Source organism: Oncorhynchus gorbuscha, unplaced genomic scaffold (assembly GCF_021184085.1).
Source record: "Oncorhynchus gorbuscha isolate QuinsamMale2020 ecotype Even-year unplaced genomic scaffold, OgorEven_v1.0 Un_scaffold_1241, whole genome shotgun sequence".
Lineage (NCBI taxonomy): Eukaryota > Metazoa > Chordata > Actinopteri > Salmoniformes > Salmonidae > Oncorhynchus > Oncorhynchus gorbuscha.
The window spans coordinates 28,977-50,000 of record NW_025746076.1 but is presented as its reverse complement, the minus strand read 5'-3'; the positions used below and the strand labels follow the sequence as shown (position 1 = coordinate 50,000).

The following is a 21,024-nucleotide window of genomic DNA, read 5'->3' as shown; positions in this document are numbered from 1 at the left end:
TGATCAGCTACATATTGTTCAGTATTGATTAGCTACATATTGTTCAGTATTGATTGATGGTTGTCTATAACCTGGTCTCTACTCTCTGTTCTGTCTGGGTCCTGATACAGAGATACAACACTTATTGATTAGCTACATATTGTTCAGTATTGACAGAATTGCATAAAACACACAAAATGGTCGACTGTCAAGGAAATTATAGAAGAATTATATACAAATCACTTTTTAAAATTTAGTTTTTAAGGAGAACCGGTAAACACAATAAACTGGGTCCAACACTTTGGTCACACATGGAGCAGAACCGACTGGGTCTGGTCCATAACATGGAGCAGAACCAACTGGTCCAAAACATGGAGCAGAACCAACTGGGCTGGTCCATAACATGGAGCAGAACCAACTGGTCCAAAACATGGAGCAGAACCAACTGGGTCTGGTCCAAAACATGGAGCAGAACCAACTGGAGCAGAACCAACTGGGTCTGGTCCAAAACATGGAGCAGAACCAACTGGAGCAGAACCAACTGGGTCTGGTCCAAAACATGGAGCAGAACCAACTGGGTCTGGTCCAAAACATGGAGCAGAACCAACTGGGTCTGGACCAGAACATGGAGCAGAACCAACTGGGTCTGGTCCAAAACATGGAGCAGAACCAACTAGGTCTGGTCCAAAACATGGAGCAGAACCAACTGGGTCTGGTCCAAAACATGGAGCAGAACCAACTGGAGCAGAACCAACTGGGTCTGGTCCATAACATGGAGCAGAACCAACTGGAGCAGAACCAACTGGAGCAGAACCAACTGGGTCTGGTCCATAACATGGAGCAGAACCAACTGGAGCAGAACCAACTCGGTCTGGTCCAAAACATGGAGCAGAACCAACTGGAGCAGAACCAACTGGAGCAGAACCAACTGGAGCAGAACCAACTGGATCTGGTCCAAAACATGGAGCAGAACCAACTGGAGCAGAACCAACTGGGTCTCCAACTGGAGCAGAACCAACTGGGTCTGGTCCAAAACATGGAGCAGAACCAACTGGAGCAGAACCAACTGGGTCTGGTAATGGTAACTAGTCCTCTGAGACAGTCCGATATCATACTGAATGGTAACTAGTCCTCTGAGACAGTATTAAATCATACTGAATGGTAACTAGTCCTCTGAGACAGTCTGATATCATACTGAATGGTAACTAGTCCTCTGAGACAGTCTGATATCATACTGAATGGTAACTAGTCCTCTGAGACAGTCCGATATCATACTGAATGGTAACTAGTCCTCTGAGACAGTCTGATATCATACTGAATGGTAACTAGTCCTCTGAGACAGTCTGATATCATACTGAATGGTAACTAGTCCTCTGAGACAGTCCTATATCATACTGAATGGTAACTAGTCCTCTGAGACAGTCCTATATCATACTGAATGGTAACTAGTCCTCTGAGACAGTCCTATATCATACTGAATGGTAACTAGTCCTCTGAGACAGTCTGATATCATACTGAATGGTAACTAGTCCTCTGAGACAGTCCTATATCATACTGAATGGTAACTAGTCCTCTGAGACAGTCCTATATCATACTGAATGGTAACTAGTCCTCTGAGACAGCCCTATATCATACTGAATGGTAACTAGTCCTCTGAGACAGTCCTATATCATACTGAATGGTAACTAGTCCTCTGAGACAGTCTGATATCATACTGAATGGTAACTAGTCCTCTGAGACAGTCTGATATCATACTGAATGGTAACTAGTCCTCTGAGACAGTCCTATATCATACTGAATGGTAACTAGTCCTCTGAGACAGTCCTATATCATACTGAATGGTAACTAGTCCTCTGAGACAGTATTAAATCATACTGAATGGTAACTAGTCCTATGAGACAGTATTAAATCATACTGATTGGTAACTAGTCCTATGAGACAGTATTAAATCATACTGATTGGTAACTAGTCCTCTGAGACAGTATTAAATCATACTGTGGTGTGTTATAACTATGAGTCATGGTACAGAGTACACAGTGCATGTGTCACTCATTTCAAAACACACATGATCTATGGACTGCAGTCCACACACACACATCATACACAACACACACACACACACACACACACACACACACACACACACACACACACACACACACACCTCAGACACACACATCATACAGCCTTCTCTCCCCTCTCCTTCCCCTGGCTTCTCATACTTGATCAACCAGTTGTCATTCCTCGGTCTGATGGAGAGAAAGAGGGAGGGAGGAGAAGAAGAGAGAGAACAGAGAGGAAAGGTGAAGGGGTTAGACTCTGCATAGGAGGAGAACACAATGCAAAGCTATATGGAGGGTTGTTCCAGGGCACGAACTGTCTGTTCCTTGTAAAAATCTGTTTTATTTTCTCCCATTTTGACACCAAGTTTTCACTCTCAAAAATCTCACTTTAATACTACAACAGGAGACCACTTTTGTGGTCTGGAGAAAAAAAGAAATCTAGAAATGTTTGATTTTTGGTTGTGTTTGTTGTCCATAGTTTATGCCTTCCCATAACCCCCCGCTCCACCATGGGGTACTCAGTGTGTTCGTTGTCCGTAGTTTATGCCTTCCCATAACCCCCCCCCCCCTCCACCTTGGGGGACTCATTGTGTTCGTTGTCCGTAGTTTATGCCTTCCCATAACCCCCCTCCACCATGGCGGACTCATTGTGTTTGTTGTCCGTAGTTTATGCCTTGAGACAGTCCCCCTGGGGCAGTCATATCATACTGAATGGTAACTAGTCCTATGAGACCCATAACCCCCGCTCCACCTTGGGGGACTCAGTGTGTTCGTTGTCCGTAGTTTATGCCTTCCCATAACCCCCCTCCACCATGGGGGACTCATTGTGTTTGTTGTCCGTAGTTTATGCCTTCCCATAACCCCCACTCCACCATGGGGGACTCATTGTGTTCGTTGTCCGTAGTTTATGCCTTCCCATAACCCCCCGCTCCACCATGGCGGACTCATTGTGTTCGTTGTCCGTAGTTTATGCCTTCCCATAACCCCCGCTCCACCATGGGGGACTCATTGTGTTCGTTGTCCGTAGTTTATGCCTTCCCATAACCCCCTCCACCATGGGGGACTCATTGTGTTTGTTGTCCGTAGTTTATGCCTTCCCAAACCCCCTCCACCATGGGGGACACATTGTGTTTGTTGTCCGTAGTTTATGCCTTCCCATAACCCCCCCCCTCCACCTTGGGGGACTCATTGTGTTCGTTGTCCGTAGTTTATGCCTTCCCATAACCCCCCGCTCCACCATGGCGGACTCAGTGTGTTCGTTGTCCGTAGTTTATGCCTTCCCATAACCCCCCACTCCACCATGGGGGACTCATTGTGTTCGTTGTCCGTAGTTTATGCCTTCCCATAACCCCCCCCTCCACCACTTCTCCAGCGTGCCAGTGGCCATCGAAGGTGAGCATTTTCCCACTGGTCGGTTTCGACGCCAAACTGCAATCAGGTCATGACCCCGGTGAGGGCGACGAGCACGGAGACGAGCTTCCCCGAGACGGTTTCTGACAGTTTGTGCAGAAATTCTTCTGTTTGTGCAAAACCCACAGTTTCATCAGCTGTCAAGGGTGGCTGGTCTCAGACGAAGCCGCAGGTGAAGAAGCAGGATGTGGAGGTCCTGGGTTTGGCGTGGTTACGCGTGATCTGCGGTTGTGAGGCCATTGGGACATACTGCCAAATTCTTTTTAAAAACGACGTTGGAGGTCGGCTTATGGTAGAGAAATGAACATTCAATTCTCTGGCAACAGCTCTGGAGGACATTCCTGCAGTCAACATGCCAATTGCACGCTCCCTCAAAACCTGAAACATCTGTGGCGTTGTGTTGTGTGACAAAACTGCACATTTTAAAAAGTGGCCTTATTGTCCCCCCCAGCACAAGGTGCACCTGTGTCATGCTGTTTAATCAGCTTCTTGAATTGCCACACCTGTCAGGTGGATGGATTATCTTGGCAAAGGAGAAATGCTCACTAACAAATCAAATCAAACCCCCAAGGATGTAAACACATTTTTACACAAAATTGGGGAGAAATCAGCTTTTTGTGCTTATGAAACATTTCTGGGATGTTTTTATTTCAGCTCACGTGCGCTGTGTGTGTGTGTGTGTGTGTGTGTGTGTGTGTGTGTGTGTGTGTGTGTGTGTGTGTGTGTGTGTGTGTGTGTGTGTGTGTGTGTGTGTGTGTGTGTGTGTGTGTGTGTGTGTGTGTGTGTGTGTGTGTGTGTGTGTGTGTGTGTGTGTGTGTGTGTGTGTGTGTGTGTACCGTCCACTGTGTGTATGTGGTGTGTGTGTGTGTGTGTGTACCGTCCACTGTGTGTATGTGGTGTGTGTGTGTGTGTGTGTGTGTGTGTGTGTGTGTGTGTGTGTGTGTGTGTACCGTCCACTGTGTGTATGTGGTGTGTGTGTGTGTGTGTGTACCGTCCACTGTGTGTATGTGGTGTGTGTGTGTGTGTGTACCGTCCACTGTGTGTATGTGGTGTGTGTGTGTGTGTGTACCGTCCACTGTGTGTATGTGGTGTGTGTGTGTGTGTGTACCGTCCACTGTGTGTATGTGGTGTGTGTGTGTGTGTGTGTGTGTGTGTGTGTGTGTGTGTGTGTGTGTGTGTGTGTATGTGTGTACCGTCCACTGTGTGTATGTTGTGTGTGTGTACCGTCCACTGTGTGTATGTGGTGTGTGTGTACCGTGTACTGTGTGTATGAGGTGTGTGTGTACCGTGTGAGGAAGTCACCAGGAAAAGTCATTCCTGTGAGCACACACCCGCACACACACACACACACACACACACACACACACACACACACACACACACACACCTACCTGTGTTTCTGATGACGTAGTCCAGAATGACGAGCCTCTCAAACTGAGACTGGAGCTGTTTCCTGATGTTCTCTGGGAGAGGCTCCGCCTCAAAACGTCTCAGCCAATAGTCAGCCTCATGGTACCCTTCCACGAACAGCTGGAACGAACCGAGCTGACACACCCACAGACAGAAAGATGCACACACACAGAGACACACACAGAGACACACACAGAGACACACACACAGAGACACACACAGACACACAGACAGACACACACACACACACACACACACACACACACAGACACACACACAGACACACACACACACACACACACACACAAACAGGTCAGGACACCTTGGGGGGTTAAGACATAGGGTTAGGGGTCAGGGGTTAGGACACCTTGGGGGGTTTAGACATAGGGTTAGGGGTTAGGACACCTTGGGGGTTTAGACATAGGGTCAGGGGTCAGGGTTAGGGTACCTTGGGGGTTAAGACACAGGGTCAGGAATAAGACTGGTAGGGTCAAGGGTCAGGGAACCTTGGGGGATTAAGACATAGGGTCAGGAATACGACTGGTAGGGTCAAGGGTCAGGGTACCTTAGGGGGCTAAGACATAGGGTCCGGATTAAGACTGGTAGGGTCAAGGGTCAGGGTACCTTGGGGGGTTAAGACATTGGGTCAGGAATAAGATTGGTAGGGTCAAGGGTTAGGAGTCAGGGTACCTTGGGGGGCAGGCCCACTCTGTGGAAGTGTCGTCCTACTTTGGGAACCATCTCCAGGGCGTATTTCTTCCCTCTGGACTTGGCCCTGTCGATAGTGGTGTAGTGAAATGTCTCACTGACTAGATACACAGCCTGGAAGACACACAGCCTGTTATTATCACTGACTAGACACACAGCCTGTTATTATCACTGACTAGACACACAGCCTGTTACCATCACTGACTAGACACACAGCCTGTTATTATCACTGACTAGACACACAGCCTGTTATTATCACTGACTAGACACACAGCCTGGAAGACACACAGCCTGTTATTATCACTGACTAGACACACAGCCTGGAAGACACACAGCCTGTTATTATCACTGACTAGATACACAGCCTGTTATTATCACTGACTAGATACACAGCCTGTTATTATCACTGACTAGACACACAGCCTGGAAGACACACAGCCTGTTATTATCACTGACTAGATACACAGCCTGTTATTATCACTGACTAGATACACAGCCTGTTATTATCACTGACTAGATACACAGCCTGTTATCATCACTGACTAGACACACAGCCTGTTATTATCACTGACTAGACACACAGCCTGTTATTATCACTGACTAGACACACAGCCTGGAAGACACACAGCCTGTTATTATCACTGACTAGATACACAGCCTGGAAGACACACAGCCTGTTATTATCACTGACTAAACACACAGCCTGTTATCATCACTGACTAGACACACAGCCTGTTATCACTGACTAGACACACAGCCTGTTATTATCACTGACTAGACACACAGCCTGTTATCATCACTGACTAGACACACAGCCTGTTATTATCACTGACTAGACACACAGCCTGGAAGACACACAGCCTGTTATTATCACTGACTAAACACACAGCCTGTTATCATCACTGACTAGACACACAGCCTGTTATCATCACTGACTAGACACACAGCCTGTTATTATCACTGACTAGACACAGACACACAGCCTGTTATTATCACTGACTAGACACACAGCCTGTTATTATCACTGACTAGACACACAGCCTGTTATTATCACAGCCTGTTATTATCACTGACTAGACACACAGCCTGTTATCATCACTGACTAGATACACAGCCTGTTATTATCACAGCCTGTTATTATCACTGACTAGACACACAGCCTGTTATTATCACTGACTAGATACACAGCCTGTTATTATCACAGCCTGTTATTATCACTGACTAGATACACAGCCTGTTATTATCACAGCCTGTTATTATCACTGACTAGACACACAGCCTGTTATCATCACTGACTAGACACACAGCCTGTTATTATCACTGACTAGACACACAGCCTGGAAGACACACAGCCTGTTATCATCACTGACTAGACACACAGCCTGTTATCATCACTGACTAGACACACAGCCTGTTATTATCACTGACTAGATACACAGCCTGTTATCATCACTGACTAGATACACAGCCTGTTATTATCACTGACTAGATACACAGCCTGGAAGACACACAGCCTGTTATTATCACTGACTAGACACACAGCCTGTTATTATCACTGACTAGATACACAGCCTGGAAGACACACAGCCTGTTATTATCACTGACTAGACACACAGCCTGTTATTATCACTGACTAGACACACAGCCTGTTATTATCACTGACTAGATACACAGCCTGTTATTCACTGACTAGATACAGCCTGTTATTATCACTGACTAGATACACAGCCTGGAAGACACACAGCCTGTTATCATCACTGACTAGACACACAGCCTGTTATTATCACTGACTAGACACACAGCCTGGAAGACACACAGCCTGTTATTATCACTGACTAGACACACAGCCTGGAAGACACACAGCCTGTTATTATCACTGACTAGACACACAGCCTGTTATTATCACTGACTAGACACACAGCCTGTTATTATCACTGACTAGACACACAGCCTGGAAGACACACAGCCTGTTATTATCACTGACTAGACACACAGCCTGTTATTATCACTGACTAGACACACAGCCTGTTATCATCACTGACTAGACACACAGCCTGTTATTATCACTGACTAGACACACAGCCTGGAAGACACACAGCCTGTTATTATCACTGACTAGACACACAGCCTGTTATCATCACTGACTAGACACACAGCCTGTTATTATCACTGACTAGACACACAGCCTGTTATTATCACTGACTAGACACACAGCCTGTTATTATCACTGACTAGACACACAGCCTGTTATTATCACTGACTAGACACACAGCCTGTTATTATCACTGACTAGACACACAGCCTGTTATCATCACTGACTAGACACACAGCCTGGAAGACACACAGCCTGTTATTATCACTGACTAGACACACAGCCTGGAAGACACACAGCCTGTTATTATCACTGACTAGACACACAGCCTGGAAGACACACAGCCTGTTATTATCACTGACTAGACACACAGCCTGTTATCATCACTGACTAGACACACAGCCTGGAAGACACACAGCCTGTTATTATCACTGACTAGATACACAGCCTGTTATTATCACTGACTAGACACACAGCCTGGAAGACACACAGCCTGTTATTATCACTGACTAGACACACAGCCTGTTATTATCACTGACTAGACACACAGCCTGTTATCATCACTGACTAGACACACAGCCTGTTATTATCACTGACTAGACACACAGCCTGTTATTATCACTGACTAGACACACAGCCTGGAAGACACACAGCCTGTTATTATCACTGACTAGATACACAGCCTGGAAGACACACAGCCTGTTATTATCACTGACTAGATACACAGCCTGTTATTATCACTGACTAGATACACAGCCTGTTATCATCACTGACTAGATACACAGCCTGTTATCATCACTGACTAGACACACAGCCTGTTATTATCACTGACTAGACACACAGCCTGTTATTATCACTGACTAGACACACAGCCTGTTATTATCACTGAAGACACACAGCCTGTTATTATCACTGACTAGACACTGTTATCATCACTGACTAGACACACAGCCTGTTATTATCACTGACTAGACACACAGCCTGGAAGACACACAGCCTGTTATCATCACTGACTAGACACACAGCCTGTTATTATCACTGACTAGATACACAGCCTGTTATTATCACTGACTAGACACACAGCCTGTTATTATCACTGACTAGACACACAGCCTGTTATCATCACTGACTAGACACACAGCCTGTTATTATCACTGACTAGACACACAGCCTGGAAGACACACAGCCTGTTATCATCACTGACTAGACACACAGCCTGTTATCATCACTGACTAGATACACAGCCTGTTATCATCACAGCCTGTTATCATCACTGACTAGACACACAGCCTGTTATTATCACAGCCTGTTATTATCACTGACTAGATACACAGCCTGTTATTATCACTGACTAGACACACAGCCTGTTATTATCACTGACTAGACACACAGCCTGTTATCATCACTGACTAGACACACAGCCTGTTATTATCACTGACTAGACACACAGCCTGGAAGACACACAGCCTGTTATCATCACTGACTAGACACACAGCCTGTTATCATCACTGACTAGATACACAGCCTGTTATCATCACAGCCTGTTATCATCACTGACTAGACACACAGCCTGTTATTATCACAGCCTGTTATTATCACTGACTAGATACACAGCCTGTTATTATCACTGACTAGACACACCCCTCCCCCCCTCCCACCTCACCTTGGTTTTGGGGACCACCCCCAGTCCTAGCCTGGTATCAACGAGGGAGGCAGCAACCTCTGAGAGATAGCCCTGGTTGGGGATCAGGCAGCCACGGCCAAAACAACACGGACAGCACAGCTACACAGAGAAACAGAGGAGGAGGAGGAGGGCAGGGAGAGGACAGAGGGAGGAGGAGGAGAGAGGGAGGAAGGGTAGAGGGTGGGGAGAGTTAAATTAACTGTTAAAATTAATGTAAAAATAGAGAGAGAAAGGGAGGAGAGGAAGAGGAGGGGATGAGGAGAGAGAAAGAGGAGAGGGGAGGAGGAGAGAGAAAGAGGGAAGAGAGAGGCAAATAGGACATAGGAACAGGTGAGGAGAGAGGAGACGGATAAAGAAAGCAGAGCATAGTGAGAACTAGGGACAGACGAGGAGAGAGGAAGAGGAGAGAGGAAGAGGAGAGAGGAAGAGGAAAAGACAGATAGAAACAGACAGAGATAGAAACAGACAAGAGCATAGTGTTACCTAGGGACAGACGAGGAGAGAGGAAGAGGAGAGACACAGAGATAAAGACAGATAGAAAAAGAAACCAGAGCATAGCGTTACCTAGGGACAGAAAAGGAGAGAGGAAGAGGAGAGAGGAAGAGAAAAAGACAGAGATAGTAACAGACCAGAGAACAGTAGAAGACAGAGATAGTAACAGACCAGAGAACAGTAGAAGACAGAGATAGTAACAGACCAGAGATAGTAACAGACCAGAGAACAGTAGAAGACAGAGATAGTAACAGACCAGAGAACAGTAGAAGACAGAGATAGTAACAGACCAGAGAACAGTAGAAGACAGAGATAGTAACAGACCAGAGATAGTAACAGACCAGAGAACAGTAGAAGACAGAGATAGTAACAGACCAGAGAACAGTAGAAGACAGAGATAGTAACAGACCAGAGATAGAAACAGACAGAGATAGTAACAGACCAGAGATAGAAACAGACAGAGATAGTAACAGACCAGAGATCAGTAGAAGACAGAGATAGTAACAGACCAGAGAACAGTGATACCTTGTGAAAGTATTTGGTCCATTTAGGGTTGAGGTGACCGACCAGAGAACTTCAGACTTTGGTTTGAAAACACCAAGAATTTTCTGGATGGGAAAAAGGGAAACAGACAGTATTTAATAAAGACCAGAGATAGAAACAGACAGTTATCACAAAGAGATTTACAGTAACCAGACCATCAGCAGTTATCACAAAGAGATTTACAGTAACCCGGACCATCAGCAGTTATCACAAAGAGATTTACAGTAACCCGGACCATCAGCAGTTATCACAAAGAGATTTACAGTAACCCGACCATCAGCAGTTATCACAAAGAGATTTACAGTAACCCGACCATCAGCAGTGATCACAAAGAGATTTACAGTAACCCGGACCATCAGCAGTTATCACAAAGAGATTTACAGTAACCCGGACCATCAGCAGTGATCACAAAGAGATTTACAGTAACCCGGACCATCAGCAGTTATCACAAAGAGATTTACAGTAACCCGGACCATCAGCAGTTATCACAAAGAGATTTACAGTAACCCGACCATCAGCAGTTATCACAAAGAGATTTACAGTAACCCGGACCATCAGCAGTGATCACAAAGAGATTTACAGTAACCCGACCATCAGCAGTTATCACAAAGAGATTTACAGTAACCCGGACCATCAGCAGTTATCACAAAGAGATTTACAGTAACCCGGACCATCAGCAGTTATCACAAAGAGATTTACAGTAACACAGACCATCAGCAGTTATCACAAAGAGATTTACAGTAACCCAGCCTAGACCCTAATGGAAGAGCTTTACAGTAACCCAGCCTAGATTCTAATGAAAGAGATTTACAGTAACCCAGCCTAGACCCTAATGAAAGAGCTTTACAGTAACCCAGCCTAGACCCTAATGAAAGAGCTTTACAGTAACCCAGCCTAGACCCTAATGGAAGAGCTTTACAGTAACCCAGCCTAGAGCCTAATGAAAGAGCTTTACAGTAACCCAGCCTAGAGCCTAATGGAAGAGCTTTACAGTAACCCAGCCTAGACCCTAATGAAAGAGCTTTACAGTAACCCAGCCTAGAGCCTAATGGAAGAGCTTTACAGTAACCCAGCCTAGGCATCACAGACTACAGAGACTGAGGACCACATCAGGGCCAGAAAGACAACTCCATCACAGACTACAGAGAGACTGAGGACCACATCAGGGCCAGAAAGACAACTCCATCACCTGGCATCATGTAGTGCAACTCCAGCACCAGTCTCTGCTAGGAGTGGGTTCAACTCCAGTCTCTGCTAGGAGTGGGTTCAACTCCAGTCTCTGCTAGGAGTGGGTTCAACTCCAGGACCAGTCTCTGCTAGGAGTGGGTTCAACTCCAGGACCAGTCTCTGCTAGGAGTGGGTTCAACTCCAGGACCAGTCTCTGCTAGGAGTGGGTTCAACTCCAGGACCAGTCTCTGCTAGGAGTGGGTTCAACTCCAGGACCAGTCTCTGCTAGGAGTGGGTTCAACTCCAGGACCAGTCTCTGCTGCTAGGGAGTGGGTTCAACTCCAGTCTCTGCTAGGAGTGGGTTCAACTCCAGGACCAGTCTCTGCTAGGAGTGGGTTCAACTCCAGGACCAGTCTCTGCTAGGAGTGGGTTCAACTCCAGTCTCTGCTAGGAGTGGGTTCAACTCCAGTCTCTGCTAGGAGTGGGTTCAACTCCAGTCTCTGCTAGGAGTGGGTTCAACTCCAGTCTCTGCTAGGAGTGGGTTCAACTCCAGGACCAGTCTCTGCTAGGAGTGGGTTCAACTCCAGGACCAGTCTCTGCTAGGAGTGGGTTCAACTCCAGTCTCTGCTAGGAGTGGGTTCAACTCCAGTCTCTGCTAGGAGTGGGTTCAACTCCAGTCTCTGCTATGAGTGGGTTCAACTCCAGTCTCTGCTAGGAGTGGGTTCAACTCCTGCACCAGTCTCTGCTAGGAGTGGGTTCAATTCTCCCCTATTCCTCCCACCCCTCCTCCATACCTTCCACCTCACCTCCCCCACCACCCTATATACCTTCTACCCCATCTCCCCCTCCCCTATACCTTCCACCTCACCTCCCCCACCACCCCATACCTTCCACCCCATCTCCCTATACATCTTCCACCTCACCTCCCCCAACCCCTACCCTATACCTTCCACCCCATCTCCTCCAACCCCTATACCTTCCACCTCACCTCCCCCACCCCCTCCCCTATACCTTCCACCCCATCTCCCCCACCCCTATATATACCTTCCACCCCATCTCCCCCACCCCCTATATATACCTTCCACCTCACCTCCCCCACCCCCTCCCCTATACCTTCCACCCCATCTCCCCCACCCCCCTATATACCTTCCACCTCACCTCCCCCACCCCCTCCCCTATACCTTCCATCCCATCTCCCTCCAACCCCTATACCTTCCACCCCGCCTCCTCCATACCTTCCACCTCACCTCCCCCACCACCACCCTATATACCTTCTACCCCATCTCCCCTATACCTTCCACCTCACCTCCCCCACCCCCTATACCTTCCACCCCACCTCCCCCACCCCCTATACCTTCCACCCCACCTCCCCCACCCCCTATACCTTCCACCCCACCTCCCCCAACCCCTTATACCTTCCACCCCTCCTCATCCATAACTTCCACCTCACCTCCCCCACCCCCTCCCCTATACTTTCCACCTCCCCACCCCCATACCTTCCACCTCACCTCCCCCACCCCCCTATATCTCCCACCTCCCCTCCCTCCACCCCTCCATACCCCCCCCCTATATCTTCCACCTCACCTCCTCCACCCCCCTATACCTTCCACCTCCCCCACCCCCTATATCTTCCACCTCCCCTCCCTCCACCCCTCCTCCATACCCCCCACTCCCCCTTTCCTCACCCCTTTGGAGTCTTTAACGAAGTAACTCCCGCTAGAACCCTGAGAGATTCTCTCTGGGAAGACTCCGCCCTCGATGGCCTGCTCCGCCCTCTGAATGATGTCACCAAACTCTGGGTCACCGGGGAAATGGTTAAAGTCTCCACTACTGTTACCTGAATGGAGGGGAGAGAGAGAGAGAGAATGTTGACTTGTTTTTCTTTAAAATAGGCCATCGTCATTACATTTAAACAAAATAAACATATGTTTCCCATTACAAATGTATATTTTAACATGCCCTCTCCACGGAGATAGACAGAGAGAGAAATATTTTCTGTACATTTTTTATTGTTTATTTAACTTTTACTTAATATCTAGGTCACTTGCTTTGGCAATGTTAACATATGTTTCCCATGTCAATAAAACCCTTAAAATGAATTGAGAGAGACACAGTGAGAGCAACATGGAGAGAGAAACAGAGAGACAGAGAGACTCAGAGAACATAGCCTTGCTATTGAGAAAGGCCGTCGTAGGCAGACATGTGCAACACTGCCCACAAAATGAGGTAAAAAAACTAAGCTGCACTTCCTGACCTCTTGCCAAATCTATGACCATAGAGACACATATGTCCCTCAGATTACACAGATACAAAGAATTAGAAAACAAACGCAATTTTGAAAAACTCCCATATCTACTGGGTGAAATACCACAGTGTGCCCATCATCACAGCAGTAAGATTTGTGACCTGTTGCCACGAGAAAAGGTCAACCAGGGAAGAACAAACACCATTGTAAATACAACCCATATTTATGTTGATTTCCTTTTGTACTTGAATCTAGTCACACATCATTACAACACTGTATATATACATATAACATTTTAAAAGGTCTTTATTATTTTTGGAAAGTCTGCGAGTGTAATGTTTACAGTTCATTTGTTTTTGTTTATTTAACTGTTGTTCATTATCTATTTCACCTGCTTTGTTAATGTTAACATGTGTTTCCCATGACCCCCCCCCCCAAAAAAAAGGCCCTTAAATTGCAAGTGAAATTGAATTGAAAGAGACATTATCAGTACATTATTTACCTTTATTTAACCAGGCAAGTCAGTTAAAAAACAAATTCTTATTTTCAATGACGGCCTAGGAACAGTGGGGTTAACTGGTCTAGGAACAGTGGGGTTAACTGGTCTAGGAACAGTGGGGTTAACTGGTCTAGGAACAGTGGGGTTAACTGGTCTAGGAACAGGGGGTTAACTGGTCTAGGAACAGGGGGTTAACTGGTCTAGGAACAGTGGGGTTAACTGGTCTAGGAACAGTGGGGTTAACTGGTCTAGGAACAGTGGGGTTAACTGGTCTAGGAACAGTGGGTTAACTGGTCTAGGAACAGTGGGGTTAACTGGTCTAGGAACAGTGGGGTTAACTGGTCTAGGAACAGTGGGGTTAACTGGTCTAGGAACAGTGGGTTAACTGCCTGTTCCGGATACTAGTCCAACGCTCTAACCACTAGGCTACCCTGCCGCCCCATACATGTGTATGTAACTAGCTAAAGCAGCATCTATAGCTGTGGTATCAGATCAACTCTGCAGTGTCAACGTTTGTTTGCTTTGGTTGTGGTCGACCCTGGTGGAGGGTGCCTCCCAAACAGCACCCTATTCCCTACATTGGGCCCTGGTCAAAAGTAGTACACTATGTAGGGCATAGGGTGTTGTTTTGGGAGGCAGACGCACTGTGAGCTAGGTGCAAAGTCAAGAGAAACATGGCTCCTTAGTTATATGGAGGTTAAACACACACACACAGACACACACACACACACACACACACACACACAGAGAAAGGCCCACACACACACACACAGAGAGGCCCCCACACACACACAGCCCCCCACACACAGACAAACAGAGAGGCCCCAACACACACACAGCCCCACAGAGAGGCCCACACACACAGCCCCACACAGCCCCACACACACACAGCCCCACACGCACACACACACACAGAGGCCCACACACACAGCCCCACACACACACAGAGAGCCCCACACACAGCCCCCCCCCACACACTGTGTAGCTGTCTCAGTAGATGACACTTCCTTTACCCCATTTAGAAAGTAAAAGGAGAACAACTGATGACAACAACACAGCTTCATATATCCCCATCAGACAGAGAGGGGAGGAAGAGAGAGCTGGGGAGAGAGAGAGAGCTGGGGGAGAGAGAGAGCTGGGGGGGGCTGGGGGGAGAGAGAGAGCTGGGGGAGAGAGGGAGAGCTGGGGGAGAGAGGGAGAGCTGGGGGAGGGAGAGAGGGAGAGCTGGGGGAGGGAGAGAGGGAGAGCTGGGGGAGAGAGAGAGCTGGGGGAGAGAGAGAGCTGGGGGAGAGAGAGAGCTGGGGGAGAGAGGGAGAGCTGGGGGAGAGAGGGAGAGCTGGGGGAGGGAGAGAGGGAGAGCTGGGGGAGAGAGAGAGCTGGGGGGAGAGGGAGAGCTGGGGGAGAGAGGGAGAGCTGGGGGGAGAGAGAGAGGGAGAGCTGGGGGGAGAGAGAGAGGGAGAGAGAGAGGGAGAGAGAGAGAGAGAGAGAGAGCTGGGGGAGAGAGAGAGCTGGGGGAGAGAGAGAGCTGGGGGAGAGAGAGAGCTGGGGGAGAGAGAGAGCTGGGGGAGAGGGAGAGCTGGGGGGAGAGGGAGAGCTGGGGGGAGAGAGGGAGAGCTGGGGGGAGAGGGAGAGCTGGGGGAGAGAGGGAGAGCTGGGGGGAGAGGGAGAGCTGGGGGAGAGAGGGAGAGCTGGGGGAGAGAGGGAGAGCTGGGGGAGAGAGGGAGAGCTGGGGGGAGGGAGAGCTGGGGGAGAGAGAACTGGGTAGAGACTCAGGACAACAACACAGCTTCATATATCCCCATCAGACAGAGGAAGAGAGAGATGGGGACAGAGAGAGAGCTGGGGGAGAGAGAGAGAGAGAGCTGGGGGAGAGAGAGAGAGAGAGAGAGAGAGAGAGAGAGAGAGAGAGAGAGAGAGACAGAGAGAGAGAGAGAGAGAGAGAGAGAGACAGAGAGAGAGAGAGAGACAGAGAGAGAGAGACAGAGAGAGAGAGAGAGAGAGAGAGAGCGAGACAGAGAGAGAGACAGAGAGAGAGAGAGAGAGAGAGAGACAGAGAGAGAGAGAGACACAGAGACAGAGACAGAGACAGAGACAGAGACAGAGACAGAGACAGAGAGAGAGAGAGAGAGAGAGAGAGAGAGAGAGACTGTGACTGACCCTAAACAGAGAGGACACAGTGGCAGAATACCTGACCACTGTGACTGACCCTAAACAGAGAGGACACAGTGGCAGAATACCACTGTGACTGACCCTAAACAGAGAGGACACAGTGGCAGAAGACCACTGTGACTGACCCTAAACAGAGGACACAGTGGCAGAATACCACTGTGACTGACCCTAAACAGAGAGGACACAGTGGCAGAATACCTGACCACTGTGACTGACCCTAAACAGAGAGGACACAGTGGCAGAATACCTGACCACTGTGACTGACCCTAAACAGAGAGGACACAGTGGCAGAAGACCTGACCACTGTGACTGACCCTAAACAGAGAGTACATAGTGGCAGAATACCACTGTGACTGACCCTAAACAGAGAGGACACAGTGGCAGAATACCACTGTGACTGACCCTAAACAGAGAGGACATAGTGGCAGAATACCTGACCACTGTGACTGACCCTAAACAGAGAGGACACAGTGGCAGAATACCACTGTGACTGACCCTAAACAGAGAGGACACAGTGGCAGAATACCACTGTGACTGACCCTAAACAGAGAGGACACAGTGGCAGAAGACCTGACCACTGTGACTGACCCTAAACAGAGAGGACACAGTGGCAGAATACCTGACCACTGTGACTGACCCTAAACAGAGAGGACACAGTGGCAGAATACCTGACCACTGTGACTGGCCCTAAACAGAGAGGACACAGTGGCAGAATACCTGACCACTGTGACTGACCCTAAACAGAGAGGACACAGTGGCAGAAGACCTGACCACTGTGACTGACCCTAAACAGAGAGGACACAGTGGCAGAATACCTGACCACTGTGACTGACCCTAAACAGAGAGGACACAGTGGTAGAGTACCTGACCACTGTGACTGACCCTAAACAGAGAGGACACAGTGGCAGAATACCTGACCACTGTGACTGACCCTAAACAGAGAGGACACAGTGGTAGAGTACCTGACCACTGTGACTGGCCCTAAACAGAGAGGACACAGTGGCAGAATACCACTGTGACTGACCCTAAACAGAGAGGACACAGTGGCAGAATACCACTGTGACTGACCCTAAACAGAGAGGACACAGTGGCAGAATACCACTGTGACTGACCCTAAACAGAGAGGACACAGTGGCAGAATACCACTGTGACTGACCCTAAACAGAGAGGACACAGTGGCAGAATACCACTGTGACTGACCCTAAACAGAGAGGACACAGTGGCAGAATACCTGACCACTGTGACTGACCCTAAACAGAGAGGACACAGTGGCAGAATACCTGACCACTGTGACTGACCCTAAACAGAGAGGACACAGTGGCAGAAGACCTGACCACTGTGACTGACCCTAAACAGAGAGTACATAGTGGCAGAATACCACTGTGACTGACCCTAAACAGAGAGGACACAGTGGCAGAATACCACTGTGACTGACCCTAAACAGAGAGGACATAGTGGCAGAATACCTGACCACTGTGACTGACCCTAAACAGAGAGGACACAGTGGCAGAATACCACTGTGACTGACCCTAAACAGAGAGGACACAGTGGCAGAATACCACTGTGACTGACCCTAAACAGAGAGGACACAGTGGCAGAATACCTGACCACTGTGACTGTCCCTAAACAGAGAGGACACAGTGGCAGAATACCTGACCACTGTGACTGACCCTAAACAGAGAGGACACAGTGGCAGAAGACCTGACCACTGTGACTGACCCTAAACAGAGAGGACACAGTGGCAGAATACCTGACCACTGTGACTGACCCTAAACAGAGAGGACACAGTGGTAGAGTACCTGACCACTGTGACTGGCCCTAAACAGAGAGGACACAGTGGCAGAATACCTGACCACTGTGACTGACCCTAAACAGAGAGGACACAGTGGCAGAATACCTGACCACTGTGACTGACCCTAAACAGAGAGGACACAGTGGCAGAATACCACTGTGACTGACCCTAAACAGAGAGGACACAGTGGCAGAATACCACTGTGACTGACCCTAAACAGAGAGGACACAGTGGCAGAATACCACTGTGACTGACCCTAAACAGAGAGGACACAGTGGCAGAATACCTGACCACTGTGACTGACCCTAAACAGAGAGGACACAGTGGCAGAAGACCACTGTGACTGACCCTAAACAGAGAGGACACAGTGGCAGAAGACCACTGTGACTGACCCAAACTTAAGGAAAAGAGAAGTAGGCAGACATGGCTCTCAAGAGAAGACAGGCTATGTGCAACACTGCCCACAAAATGAGGTGGAAACAGAGCTGCACTTCCTCACCTCCTGCCCAATGTATGACCATATTAGAGATACATATTTCCCCCAGATTACACAGATACACCAAGAATCTCCCATATCTGCTGGGTGAAATACCAGTGTGCATCACAGCAGCAAGATGTGTGACCTGTTGCCACAAGAAAAGGGCAACCAGTGAAGAACAAACACCAGTGTAAAAACAACCCATATTTATATTTAAATAGCACTTTAAATAGTTAAAACGCACAAAAGAGAGAGAGACGCCATGTCTAGCAAGCTACTAACATGAACGCATTATTCTATTCTCCTCCGGTCACCACCGGCTCTTTACCTGGCGAGGTAAGGTTATCTTTATCCGACGATGAACTCCGTCGGTTCCGCCTCGTCCTCTTCCGCCTCTCGCCCCGAGGTGACGACGCGCCTCCGGATAAACACGGTAACAACAGAGTCTCTTCCCCAGAACCGTCCGTCTCCAATTCGGTAAGAACACTTTCACACGAACCCGAGATCCGAATCGCGACCCCGGGGTTTGTCCCAGACCCGACTGTGTTTCTATCGAACAACGTCGACAGCGGCTCCTGTGACCGAAAGTTGAGATCCGTGGTAGAAGCAGCAGCGGAGGCGGTTACCGGGGCTATGTCATCCGCCACCACCGGATCGGTCTCGTTTGGTTCGCATTCCGACATCATTGTTGATCGCTTATTTATTTTTTATTACAGATCTTACAAATGTTTAAAAAATTGTTTAGTTCAAACGCTACATATTTTCATCGCTCCATTGGTAAAAAAAAAACAATGTTTATTTCTTTGACACCGGCTTGCTCGATAGTCGCTAGTTACTTAGCGGGAGATTATTTCACCCGTTAATAAATTGTCCACATCAGCCAAAGATCGCTTCCGGTTTCTACAGCGCATGCGCGTTGATACCAAACGCAGCCTGACCAGATTTAAAGGGGCCGTGTAGCAAATGTCTCTCTGCCTGAGGGGAGGAGGAAGGGGGGATGAAGAGAGATGAGAAGGATGTGATTTGGGGTGTTCCTATATGTGGGCATTACTGCATATGCAGGAAACAATCTTTATACTTCTATTTGTCCATGTTTAAACTAGGATGGAGGCTGGGGAGACACTGCTAACTAGCTAGCTAGGACTCTAGTACATACAGAATGGAGGCTGAGGAGACACTGCTAGCTAGCTAGGACTCTAGTACATACAATATGGAGGCTGAGGAGACACTGCTAGCTAGCTAGGACTGTGGTACATACAATATGGAGGCTGAGGAGACACTGCTAGCTAGCTAGGACTCTAGTACATACAGGATGGAGGCTGAGGAGACACTGCTAGCTAACTAGCTAGGACTCCGGTACATACAGAATGGAGGCTGAGGAGACACTGCTAGCTAGCTAGGACTGTGGTACATACAATATGGAGGCTGAGGAGACACTGCTAGCTAGCTAGGACTCTAGTACATACAGGATGGAGGCTGAGGAGACACTGCTAGCTAGCTAGGACTCCGGTACATACAGAATGGAGGCTGAGGAGACACTGCTAGCTAGCTAGGACTGTGGTACATACAATATGGAGGCTGAGGAGACACTGCTAGCTAGCTAGGACTCTAGTACATACAGGATGGAGGCTGAGGAGACACTGCTAGCTAGCTAGGACTCTAGTACATACAATATGGAGGCTGAGGAGACACTGCTAGCTAACTAGCTAGGACTCTGGTACATACAGGATGGAGGCTGAGGAGACACTGCTAACTAGCTAGGACTCTGGTACACACAAGATGGAGGCTGAGGGGACACTGCTAGCTAGCTAGGAGTCTGGTACATACAGGATGGAGGCTGAGGAGACACTGCTAGCTAGCTAGGACTGTGGTACACACAATATGGAGGCTGAGGAGACACTGCTAGCTAGCTAGGACTGTGGTACACACAAGATGGAGGCTGAGGAGACACTGCTAGCTAGCTAGGACTCTGGTACACACAAGATGGAGGCTGAGGAGACACTGCTAGCTAGCTAGGACTCTGGTACACACAAGATGGAGGCTGAGGGGACACTGCTAGCTAGCTAGGACTCTGGTACACACAAGATGGAGGCTGAGGAGACACTGCTAGCTAACTAGCTAGGACTCTGGTACATACAGGATGGAGGCTGAGGAGACACTGCTAGCTAGCTAGGACTCTGGTACACACAAGATGGAGGCTGAGGAGACACTGCTAGCTAACTAGCTAGGACTCTGGTACATACAGGATGGAGGCTGAGGAGACACTGCTAGCTAGCTAGGACTCTGGTACACA

The 21,024-nt window shown here is 48.3% G+C and overlaps 1 protein-coding gene across 1 annotated transcript in view; it reads right to left on the bottom strand.

Moving 5' to 3' along the window:
* The window catches only part of LOC124021889 (phosphatidylinositol 4-kinase type 2-beta-like), a 26,023-nt gene extending 6,405 nt beyond the window's left edge, over positions 1–19,618 (bottom strand). Inside the window, 10 exon segments of the mRNA XM_046337025.1 lie at positions 72–90; positions 2,142–2,222; positions 3,146–3,148; positions 4,840–4,997; positions 5,553–5,684; positions 9,326–9,445; positions 10,364–10,402; positions 10,405–10,446; positions 13,234–13,385; positions 19,060–19,618. Coding sequence (XP_046192981.1) covers positions 72–90; positions 2,142–2,222; positions 3,146–3,148; positions 4,840–4,997; positions 5,553–5,684; positions 9,326–9,445; positions 10,364–10,402; positions 10,405–10,446; positions 13,234–13,385; positions 19,060–19,417 — 1,104 coding nt within the window. The 5' untranslated portion in view covers positions 19,418–19,618.
* Positions 19,619–21,024: the final 1,406 nt, after the last annotated feature.